This window comes from Aptenodytes forsteri, unplaced genomic scaffold (assembly GCF_000699145.1).
Source record: "Aptenodytes forsteri isolate BGI_AS27 unplaced genomic scaffold, ASM69914v1 Scaffold93, whole genome shotgun sequence".
Lineage (NCBI taxonomy): Eukaryota > Metazoa > Chordata > Aves > Sphenisciformes > Spheniscidae > Aptenodytes > Aptenodytes forsteri.
Genome location: NW_008794665.1, coordinates 5,228,411 through 5,241,028, shown reverse-complemented (window position 1 = coordinate 5,241,028; position 12,618 = coordinate 5,228,411). Strand labels below are relative to the sequence as shown.

Genomic DNA, 12,618 nt, shown 5'->3' with positions numbered 1-12,618 from the left:
CATTTATATTTTATTTGGTGTTTTCCATCTGTTCTGCTTATGGTTCAGGCTTTTTTAGAGGCCAGTTTTAAAAGTTCCTTGTAAAAATGATTTATTCCACTTTCACAGAATTTAGAAATAGATTTAATGGATAAATTGAAGAAACAGTGGGAAGGGGAACCACCTCGGCTCACTAAGATGATGAATTTGAAGTTTTAGTCCTTCTAAATGAATCTTCACAACTATTAAGTGGTCCTTTTTGTGTGGTTTTGACTCATTTTTGCTGTAAAGCCACAAACTATTTATTTTTATTATGCAATTGTGTCACTGTAATAGAAAAGAATGAATTTCAATCTGCCATATGTAATTTCAGCCAAAAAGTGGTAGAAATATTAAGAGCATCGACACTAGTTTTCTCATTTTTGCTAATAGCAGTATTAAGCCATTTTTATTTTACTGAGCAGCAGAATGGCTGCCAACTGTCAGACTAAGATGGGCAAGAATCAAATGTGGTTTATTTAAATGGAGGGCATCTGCCTGGCAAAAGTTCGTGTAAATGTTAGTGAGCCATTTTCTGTGTCTATCAGTGAGTAGACTTCAGAAACTCCCAGGTCACTCTGGACTCTGTCATCAGCCACAAAATGGAAGACATTTAGCAACCTATTAAATTTTTGTGGGAAGCAACAGTCTAGTGCATCCAAAAACAGTTTCTTGTCTGATTGACACACACTTTAGTCAATGGGAGGAAATTAATAATCAGAAGAAATTGTTCACCCCCTTCAGCCAACGTTGCAATATACTGCATTTCCTACGGTGCTGTGCCATATCACAGTCGTGCAACTTCATTGGTGGCTGTTAAGTGATAACCAGCCCTGGAACTACGTTCCTCCCTAGGGAGCCACAGGTCGGAAGGCTGGAGGAAAGGGGAAAACAAAGTATGATATATCTCCTTGTCGGGGTTTAACCCCAGTCGGCAACTAAGCACCACACAGCTGCTTGCTCACCCTCCCCCGCCCTGGTGGGACAGGGGAGCGAATTGGAAGAGTAAAAGTAAGAGAACTCGTGGGTTGAGAATAAGAATAGTTTAATAATTGAAATAATAGAAGAAGAAGAATAAATTGTAATGGAAAGTAAAACGATGAGAGAGAGAGAGAGAGAGAGACAAAAACCCAGGGAAAGGCGGGGGGGGGCAGCGAGTTCCTGAGCAGGAGTCACTGCCCCCCGGCCAACTCCCCTCAGCTTATATGCGAAGCATGACATCATATGGTATGGAATATCCCTTTGGCCAGTTTGGGTCAGCTGTCCTGGCTGTGCCCCCTCCCAGCTTCTTGTGCACCCCCAGCCTTCTCAGTCGGTAGAGCACGGGAAGCTGAAAAGTCCTTGACTTGGTATAAACACTGCTTAGCAACAACTAAAACATCGGTGTGTTATCACATTATTCTCATGCTAAATCCAAAACACAGCACTATGCCAGCTACTAGGAGGAAAACTAACTTTATCCCAGCCAAAACCAGGACACTTCTTCTCTATGTGTCTTTCTCATGGTATATTTCTGACATACTTTTGGTTCGTGCTGTTTCATCATTTATGAAGGCATTATCGTGTGTGTTGCTTCCTTGATCCATTTTTCTTTGACTAAAGCTGAGGAGGACCATTCTGAAGGTCACAAGTTAATAGATCTCATCAGGATGGCTTAATTCCTAGCTTAAAAAGGCAAATTGAAGATGATTTATGTAAAGTTACATACATGTCTTCCAGTATGTGCAGTATATTGTCTGTAGCGTAAAAAGTATTTGATGGCAGCTCAACTACAGCTACAGAACTAGAACTGCTACAAGATCAGATGATGACCAGCAGGACGTAGTGAAGTCAGCGCTGTCTGCATGAGAGTAAGCATCTGAGCGGTGATTGCATTCAGAGCTATATGTAAATGCTAGTAGTGAGATGACCAGCAAACTTCATGTAAAGTTCACTGACCTGACTTTTAAAAACTGAAACCCCACCCTTATTTTTCTGGTAATAAAAATGTAAAGTGCCAGCACCTTTTACAGTGGATGGAAGCTTCAGCTTGTGTTGACTGTCTTAGTCTTAGTCCCACGTTGATTAAAGATCCTGTCTGTAGTCTCCTGTAACTGTATTGTTTAAAAACTTTTATGTCTGTGTTCAGGATAGTTATGAGTCCCTTTGGTTTTAGGTGGTCATCTCAAAATTACCTTTTTCTCCATGAGCAAAAAAATACTTGCTCTTCTATTTCATAAATGGCTCCGTTCACATCCAACAACAAATGTATTCTGTGCCTGTGCAATTTAGAAATTACTGAATTTCAGGAAACAGATTCTGTAAATTAAAATATACCCTAATTAGGTTACAGATACTGTTACCAGGTTGAGTCTTCAACTGCATTATTAAGATTTTACATTACATGTGTCTTTGCAAGAAGGCAGAAAAGAAAAATTAAAAAAAAAAGGAGAAGGAAGGGATGAGATTTAGTGTTACTGTTTCCCAAGCTGAGGCAGTTGGCCCATAAAGTGAACGATAGAAACCCAACACTGGATGATTTTTATTGAAAGACCATATTATTGAAAGCTCTTCCGCAATACATTCTTTTAAAGCCAACAAATAGACCTGTGATACAAACAGCTGCTGAACCCATCCCTGTTCTGTGTTCTTCCAGGCAGTCTCAATGAATGGCCTGAGGTTTGAGTAATCTACAAGCACCCTAATAACCACTTATTGATATAAAAAAGTTTAGAAGTGCGTGAAAGTCTAGATTTGGTGTGGAATGTAGTGTTAGCATAGTGTTGGGCAAACTTCATGCTTTGGAAAATGAGTTTTGATAAGGGCAGTTATCTAGGCTTATTTTATTTCATCTGCCGCATTTTCAACATGATTACTTTGCTCCTCCCTAACCAAATTGATATTGTCCCTTTCTCTCCCACCTACGCACTCTGCCCTCTCTACCTAAGCCACATTCAGCCTTTCCCTCTTTCATCTGACTTTTGACTGCACTGGGCCTGGGTACAGCTATGGTCTGTTCTAGAAATAAATAGCTGTTTCTTACTGATATGCTTTGTAATACCTTGATTTACTTTGTTCTACTAATACTGCAAAAACAGGTTAAAGTTAATCAGGTCCTGTTTCAGATACGAACCTGAAGTCCATTAACACAAGTTAACATTGAACTTGACTTGGTGCTTTAAAAAGTGGCAATGGCATAAATATCTGTATTTCTGTCCATTAGCAAATGTAGTCTTTGTGTGTGTGTGTGTTGACAAGAATGTTATGAATTTTAAATGGTGCAAGACAAATCGTATTATTATTCATTCATACTATCAGGAGCACAGTCTCGTGTGCCTAGAGTTTGGAAAATGTGAGAAGAAAGTATCAGCTGTTGTACAATACTATGAATGAAATATGTTGAAAATCTTCATTGGAAGAGCAGCATTCAGACTCTGAGTGATAAACACTTTTCTTTATCTCCAAAGTGTGGTTGTAAGGAGCTCAGGTAACTGTGCGAAATGGGTGGTTGTGGATAGTCCGCCTTGTTCCCTGCTGGTGGCAGATCCCAGAGCCTACGTTCATGACTACTCAGTTATTAATTCACTTACCAACCCATCTTAGTGCCAGGGAAAGCTGATGACAGTGCTTTCAGACTGGAAATGGCTTGCAACTTCTTTGAGGCTGTATCCTATCGTAACTAGCAGTCAAGTGCTGCCACTGGGTCAGGTGGTTGAAAGCTGGTGTGCAGCTCTGCCGGCTGTGCATGCTATGAGCATTACTGGTCTGGTAGCCAGTCACACACGCGTGGCTGATGTCTCTCTTGATTCTTTCCTGTCTCCCTTCTAGCTGCAGTATTGAAATACGAGAACAACGTTATGAATATCAGACAGTTCAACTGCTCCCCTCATCCGTACTGGCTTCCAAACTTCATGGATGTGTTTACCTGGTCCTTACCATTTGTGGGTGAGAAAGGTATGTAAATTGGCTCTGTTTGTAGAAACTGCAAAATGGCTTCTTAGTCACTGTGCATGTGGCCTCATTTATTTGAAATGGCAAGAATAATTTGAAGACAGATGACTTGCTTTCGAGGACAAATTTGAAGAAACAGGCCTCAGAGGGGCAAGCAATTACCAATGGTTAATCACACCTCTCATATGTTTTTATAATTTCCACTCTTTCCAGGCCATGATACCATTACGTTTCCGATGTAGAAACAGATTTTATGTCATTGCAGGCCAGAGGTGCATTCACTGAATAAAATTCTTACTATTTTTTCCTTTGTAAGCTCTTGAGCATTCCTATGGATATTGCTTACTGCTCAAGGGACATCACAACAGACTTCACTACATCATGGTTACATCCTTACCCAGCTGACCTTTCTGATAAAATGACGATGGGTTGCTTTTTCACCAGCAAACACAGAGCTGGTGATGCTAAGACCCAGTCTGGTTAGCTGTTCCTGGAGAGAGTAGAGAGATGGCAGGAAGAAGGAAAACCTGCTCCTCAGCCCCTTCTCTGCCCAGGGCGTACAGTGCCTCATCGCTGGCGAGAAGACTCTAAAGAACATAAATGATGTTTCATTGAAGGACAATGCTCTTGATGTTGCCTGAAGACAACTTCATGCTATGAATGGCAAGCACACAAAAGGCATGAAAACACTTTGGTCCAGCTTATTAAATGAATACATAATGCAAACTGCTTAAACCCCAAGTAATTTTATTCAAGGCCTGAGATGAAGCTTGCTTTGATCTGTCCATTATAGTATATTGCTGCAATAGCAATGACTGCCAGAAAACTATAATAAACTCTTAAAATCTGCTTGGAATAACAGTTCTCTCTTAATAAGCAACTGGAAGTACAGCCAGCTGTGGCTCTTACCTGCAGTCATGACCGGCTTTCTTTTCAGCTACTCTTTTGTACACTAGGAAAGCCGCTGGTGAGATGCCTGAGGTCTCTGTGAACGAAGCAGATAGGCAATAAAATAGGGATTAACAAAGAATAGACAGCTGTTTTCACTAATGGAGACATTACATAATCCATGCTGATGCGTGTTGCAGACTCTTCTGAAACAGATAAAGCGCTTTCATTTTTTTCGGCTGTAAACTCAGCCAGGACGTTTTTAGGATGGGCCTGTTCTCCATACACATTGCGGTTCTGTAAGATGGTCCGTAAGGTCATTTTTCCAGAGGTTTCCCATCGGTGGCCTCCTCAGGTGAGACTGCAGGATGCACAGCCAGATTTGCTGAGGTTCTGAGACCGTGAGCACTCCTTCATCTTTTTTCTTGGGTTTTGGGGTTTGGTTTTTTTCCTCTTCCGTGTCTTCCCAGTGGTCACTTACCAGTTGCTTGGAACTTTTCGAGCCCTGAGAAGTGAAATCAGTGTTTTCCCTTTCTCTGCAAAACAAAACTCATGGATGTAAGAGTTGATGTTCTGCACAGCTTTTTATTTATTTCCTTTTTTTTTTATAGATTTTTTCCTTAAAGGCCAACCAAGGTAGGAAGCTGTTAGTTTCGCTGGTGGTTGTTAATGTGGAAAGTCTTTCCACTAATGCTGTCAAAGGAAAATATTAAATCCTTCACTAATGTAGGAAAAATTTAGCTGTGTCCCACCCTTCTAATGTGCTAAGCCATCATACTTGTCACAGAAGAGGATTTTAATAACCACTTGATTAAAAAATTTAAACTTTCAACCTGTGTATCTAGTGCAAGGCTAGACATGCCTGGTAGCCCTTTTAATGATGCTTGCTATATGTAGATGTAGTGGAGTTTTTCTTGGTCTGCTAATGATTTCACATTTTACCTTGTAACTTTGGCTTTTTTGATCTCTAGATTCCATTTCCTTGGTTGTCATTTTTGCTGGGTTTTCTTTTGGCTGTTCTTACTCTGTGTGCTCTCTGGTTAGTGTCTCACTGTTGCCTTTCCAGAAGGAGCTGGGACCAGATTGGGGTAGCCTGAGGCTGACCCTTCTGTGCCCGAGTTGCAAAGTAAGCGAGCTGAATATATTCTGAATTCACCGATAATGACATTTCTATTGAATATAGACTAGTTCCAGCTGGAAGGGACCTACAATGATCATCTAGTCTATTTGTCCTGGATTTCAAGAGACGCTGCCTCTTTGTAGACATCTTACAAGGGTTAATGTTTTGTTGAACTGGAAGTGCAGTGTCCAAAACCTGGATAAATAAATAAATATTCTGTGATCCCTCTTGCAGTAAGTTTTTCAACTGAAATGTCATTCTATTTGCTAAGCAGGGAATTCAAATCCTGCTGCAATGTAGCAGCAAGAGGAGAGTGGTTAGTTCTGCTGTGCAAGTTGAGTGAAAGGCAAAAATGTATTGAGGGGGAGAAAACAAAAGTTACCTAGTTCATTGACAATTGCAAAAAACGTAAACACGTTATTTTTTTAAGGTCTGTTTGTTGTGGTGTTCGTTATATTTGGAACAATTTTTATGGAAACCTGTACTTTTTATCAACTACGCAAGACACTTCAAGCTTATTTTACTACGTGTGTAAAACAAGGTCCATGTTGTTTAAAAAGTGGGTGCCGTTTCTGTACTGAATTTTCATTAACACTGCTACAGCTAGAGTTTGCTCTCTGGCAGGCGAGGGAAGCTTAATATCAACATTTTGCATTTGTTTTCCATTTTAGTGACAGAGATGCTGGTAAATGTGCTGAACATCTGCTCAGATGATGAATTGGGAACAGAGGAAGATGGGTTTGATGGTAAGAGCCTCCTGCCCTTGGTTGAGATCGTTTGCCTTGAAACTACTTTAAAAGTTTATTTACTAACCCTGGGATAATTTTCTGGGTCCCGTTTAAGTTCTGTGCCGCTGAAAGCAACTGTTGTGCTAGATTCCAGTGGATTTGCTTACTGCATGCTTTGGAAAGAATTAATGGAACTCCTACCCTGTTCTAACCCTTTCCTTGGTCTCACTCTTTTGGTTAAAAAAAAACAAACCCACAAGGTATTTCCCTCCATGAAATCTGGGTTGTGTTGTTATGAAGGGGTCAGATGTTGATTTTATGCATAAGATCCCAGGGATTCCCAGAGGAAGTTTAATTATATCAATGAAATGATCTTCCTATAATGAAATAAGCTTCCTGCAGAGCTCCTTCCAAAATGTCGGTACTGCAACTTTGGAAGACTTGTTTTTGAAATATTTCATTAGTCGCCTCTTTTAATGCACTTGTGTATCTAAAAGGCTTTAAGAAGCAATATAATCAATAAAAATAAACATGCAAACACAGATAGAGAATATTCTGACCTGACATTTCTGGTAAGAAGAGAGGAATGGTCACTTCCATTGTCACTTGGCTTGGAGTTTATATGACGATAAGTTGCCTTGTACCTGTTGGTTTGACTGTAAAGGACACTTTATATCTTGCAATTTGGGGATTCTTAGAAGTCAATTTATTTTCTTAGACATTATTTTCTGTTAGGCTGTGCAAGAGTAAATTGCAGCTCTCCAGAATGTCCCTTCTCAATTGAGCAAAACTGAAAAAAATCCTATGCATCCCTAATGTTCTTACTATGAACACTTTCAATGTTTAAAAAAAAAAATCTAGGAAAAGAACAGAAATATTAAAAATTAAAAAAGAACCTGGAAAAATCTAGCACTACCAAATATTCTCAAGATGCTTGTATGGAGAATGAATGAACAGGGAGAATGAAGAACTTTCAAGTAAGACAAATATTTAATGAAGTTGTAATTAATATTTAAACCGCTCTCACAAAGTCTTTATTTTTAATCTTTGGAAGAGGAAGCTAGATCACGGGTTTTGACAACTGTTTCCTTTGCAACGGAGAGGAAGGGTATGGATGATAGCGCGTTGCTTTTACTCTGAAAAGCCAAATGGAATTCCCTGTTCTGCATCCGCCGCGGAGTGTGGACGTGAACAATTATCTTGCAGGACTTGGGACAAAGACGGAATTTATTGAAACCAGTAATCAGTGGAAAGAAGAAAACACCTGTTTGAATATTGTGCCCAATTTTTTTCTCATGAAATTCAAATAAGTAGCTACTGTGTAATTAAAGCAGCGTGTGAAACAGTACGGAGGCATACAATGAGTAAAAACTGTGTCAAATTAAATACAGTAGCAAGAAAACCATGTGCTTAAAATCCTTGGCTCAAGAAAGCACTTAAGCACAGGCTGAAATCCCACTGAATGCAATGCCAAAGCAAAGGCTTTATGGGAAGGATTTTTAAATTAATTCAGCATTGGCCTAGTGCTTTCTTTTAAAGTTGTACTATAAACTTCCATTGAGCATAGACAGGCCAATGCCTATAGTCCTTTTCTAAAATTTTACTGCATCAGCGTTCCCATGCCCTAAGTTACAGTTCAGCAGCACGTTTTCAAAAGCAGAGTCATAAATGACGAGGTGTTAGGGATCTTTGGGGGCGGCAGCCCTCTCTGGCTGCAGGAGGTCTCTGCATCTACTGCTTTTTTTCCGGAAGGAGGGTGAACCCCCCAGCTCCCCAGGAGTTTTACCGCCGCACTCCTCCAGATGTGGAGTTTGCAGCATTGCAGGTGTCTAAGCAGGGAGGCAGGCTGAAATCCTCCAGGCTTGCACGTGTGTGTACTGCATAATGATATCTAACAGCATTAAAATTTCCAGATGAGGAATAATTAAACCATTCCTGGTACTGTAATGCTAATGCTGTTGTCTAAATCTGCTTTCAGATTTTTTTTCTGTATGAATGCTTTCTCTGTGTAAAACATTATGTTAAGGAAGATATTAGAAATGTCGTCTTCTTTAGCATGTGTAGTTAAAACCAGAGCTGGCATATGTTCATGTCTGCTTTCTGGATAATCCCCTTAGAGCTGTAAAATGGGATCTGTGGCGCTGGTGCTGCAGCTTGCTGTGTGTGCACGCTTGTACCTCCAGCCCACTGGAAGCGGTGGGTTCGTGGGGATCGTACACATGGAAGAGACTCTGAAGGATCCAGGCATAAAAGTAAATTTGAGGTTTGATTTAAATTTAAATGGAGGCTGATATCTTTAATGATTTCCTGGTGCGTTCTGATTTATTATCTGTACAACACAGGAAAATCCTCGTTCTCTCAGAGATAGTTGAGTTCCCTCACTTTTCTTATTTTTTTTCCTTAGAGCCTTGCCTTTTGGGGGAGAAACTACAAGATGTATTTCATTTGTGTTCTTGATGAAACAGACTGGAATGATTATCAGCTTAAAACTGTTTCTGTAATGGCTGTATATTGACAGTCTTGTGGTGGTTCAACATTTCCACTATTCTTCAACAATTTCTGTCCAGCTTCCTTGGAGGACTGCAGTAGTACCGTCCTATTTGCCCACTGACATTTTTCTTTAGCAGTATTTCCCATAGAAGGAAATGCCTGATACCTGCAACAGCAGATGCATTTTGTTTGGTAGAATGATTCTTTAAAATCATTGCTTATTTTTGCATCATCAGTAGTTTTCAGGGCTCGCCGCTGATTTCCTTTCTCTCCTTGCAGTTTGAACATGCCCTGACCTGGGTTCCCACATGTAATGAGAATGATCCATCACTATGGTTTGCACTGATCATTCATTTGTTATCTTCTTTTATACTTTCTTGCCCTCTGTCTTCCCCTCTCACTTCCCCCTTCAAAAAAAAAGCCCCCTCAGTATTGCCTGACCTCACTGCATGGTGTTCTTGTGAGCCATTATTATTATTATTGGTTCTGAGTCATGCATGTTGCATCTAGCCATGAGCAGGATGCTGAACAGCATGTATTCCCTTTTTTTTCCCCTCCTCCTTTTTGCTTAAGGAGACACATCATGGGGATCTGATCAATTTGTTGTAGGCAGTTTCTGTGTATGCTTAGTGGGAGAAAGCCTAAATAGGGAGAAAGCAATTGTAGTGCCCTTTAGCCCGTATCTCCCTGCTGGCCTGTATTGGCCTTTTGATTTCACTTGCTTTAAAAATGAGAATGTGATAGGTCAAGTTTTCTTATTTCTCATAGTTTCCTCTTGCTGTACTTTCTCTTCCCTGTTTGCTATGGTGGTTGCAATATAATCTGATCCAGCAAAAAATGTCTTGGGTGAACGTTAGCTCGTGTGCTGCATGGTTTGTGCATCAAACGTATTGCTTAGCAACAGGAGCTGCAAATACTTCTACCCAGCCAGCATATAGTCAGAGTCCTGTTTTATTTTAAGTAGTAACATTTCTGGCCTCATGCATTTGATTGAAAAACTAAGCTGCTAATTAAAAGGGTGCAATAATGTAATAGACAACTTGACACAAATGCACTGCTTGCTTTGTATGCATCTCTGTCATGGTTTGGCATAAAGACACTCCCAAATTCCCTGGATTAATTTTTGTATTGCCTTCAACGTTGTAGCTGACAGCCTTCTCATGGAAAAGCTGCCATCACAGTGCTAGCTGCAGCATTTATTCCTCGGTCGGAATACAGCTTCCCCAGTTCAGTGCTGTAGTCTGAGCCTAAAGAAAATTACCAAGTCAAACGTCTCCTGCCGATCAAAACCTGGTTCTGCTGTGAACAGTGGCATACGAAATTGCCACAGCTCTTCAGTGCAATAAACTGCACCTGGGGCAAGCTCTGCACCAACCAACACAGAGACTGATTGAGCAAAAGCAAAGGCCTCGTCGTTAAGTCTCAGTTACCAGTGCCTTGATAAGGGTGTTCATGATACTACCTAGGCAGATGAGAGAGCCTTAGCTTTTCAATGAGTTAATTTTTAACTAGGAGAGAAATGGAGGGGTTTTTTTCCCACTGGTTTATGTTCGTTCTTCCTCCAAACCAGCAAGGTTGGGCTGCAATGTATACCTAGTCTCCATGAGTTGGTGGCAGAGGGGCATTTTAATGTGATCTTTTCATTTATTTATTCATTAATTTATTTGGCCAGGTATGGTTGTTTCCATGCCCAAAGCATTTTTCGTAGCCATAGTACGGCACGTTGGTGTGCTCTGCCTCTGAACCAACCTAGCAGCGTGCACTAGATAACCAGTGCCCCCAAAACAAACCGTCATGGTGCAGTTGTGCCTGGGCACCGAGTGCTGCACTTGTCTTGCTCTCAAACATAGTTGATTTTAAAATGCAGTACCTTGTACCATGGTGGTGTTTGGATTTGATAACTGTAAGCTGCTGGACCATTTGAACAAATGCATGCGTGCGGTAGATAGCACAGATTTTGGTAGAAGCAGCAGACATGTCTGTGATAGTAAGCTATTCTTTCAGATATCAGACGTGAATAAACCGGAAGAATTGGCTTGATTCCTCTAAGAAAAGAGGTGTCATCAGGCAGGCACACCTCATATAAACTGGGGAGGCTGCTTTTGAGAAGTGATTGAGCCTTATCAAAGCAGCTGCAATAATGTAGGAGAAAGTATGCGTGCAAGGGGTGGTAACACTGAGGCTAAGCTTTGCTGCCGATCTTCTGCCTGCATGTTGGTTTCCTGCAAAACCTACTAACAAGGCTTTAAGCTGAAAAGGTTTTTTTCTTTTTTTTCCCCATCGTTCTCAATCTGTTTCTTTCCTTTTGGATGTTCCCTGCCTAATTTGTTTCTTTTCTGTTTTTCAGACTTTACTTAAACATTGCGTTTCCATTGATGTTGTCAAATGTTCTGTATTATTTTTTTATTTTCATTCTACAAACATCACTGATCTTTTTCTTTCCCCCCCCTTTGGAATTCATAAGAAGATCCCATTTATGCACAGAAGAAAGGTATTCAATAAGTTGGAAGGCTTAAGTTTCTTTAATTTTCTTAATGCTTAATTAGATAATACATAAAATATTAGGATACCAGTGAGAGATTTGGGGTTGGCTCTTTTACTCAGTGTTGTTTTCCATGTGTTCAATCCTACATCTCGGAATATTTTCAGAGTTTATAGTCTTTTTTTTTCATTGTTCCACTTCCTAATCTGAAGGGCTAAATTACATTTCACGTAAATCCTACATATCCAGCTTGCAAGATCTGTGTTTGGATGCTACAAATCTGAAATCCAATAGAACTTGTTAAATTACTGAAGTAAGATTCAAAGCTTTTATTCTATCTCCCAACTAATTTATCCACTTCAATTTTAAACTTTGCTGTGTTCATGATATTTTTTTTAAGTTCCTTCATGCGAATAGGGTTTGTTTAGATATTGAAAGAAAAGTAAAAATTTAAGAAGATATCAGGCAATGTTTGCAAAGGTTAAAATTAACCCTTTTACCCATAGTCAGTTCTCAGGTTATGACCCACTTACTTTTACATAAGTGTATGTTTGAATGTAGCTGAAATAATTCATAAGGATTTGCAATAATAGTGAATTTCAGAATACTAAACTGGAGTATTCACACTTGAAATATGAGTCTAAGATTTATGTATAAATAGTTAGGGAATAATATTTAGTAAACAGAGAATATTTTAAGTCATTTTCACATATCTGTTACAAATTAGGAAATTCAGTGGAGACCAAAATCTTTTAAGTGTATTTTTTAGTAACCTTTTATGTGTATTGATAATAAACAAAATACTCCCTTTAAGCCTTTTGTATTTTATGATTAAGTATTTTTTTTCCATTCTTATTTTATATTTAAGTGTAGGGCATTGTCTTTCACTCCAGTCATAAATTGTATTTCCAGTTTTCAGTTCTCAGCTCTTCTGGAAGTTTAAAAGTGACTGAAAAAGTTGA

At 39.6% G+C, this 12,618-nt stretch overlaps 1 protein-coding gene across 1 annotated transcript in view; it reads left to right on the top strand.

Annotated features, from left to right (window-relative positions):
* The window catches only part of PPP3CA (protein phosphatase 3 catalytic subunit alpha), a 122,590-nt gene that overhangs the window by 94,643 nt on the left and 15,329 nt on the right, over positions 1–12,618 (top strand). Inside the window, exons 8-9 of the mRNA XM_019470575.1 lie at positions 3,826–3,951; positions 6,628–6,702. Of these exons, the coding sequence (XP_019326120.1) occupies positions 3,826–3,951; positions 6,628–6,702 (201 nt within the window). The remainder of the gene's footprint in view (positions 1–3,825; positions 3,952–6,627; positions 6,703–12,618) is intronic.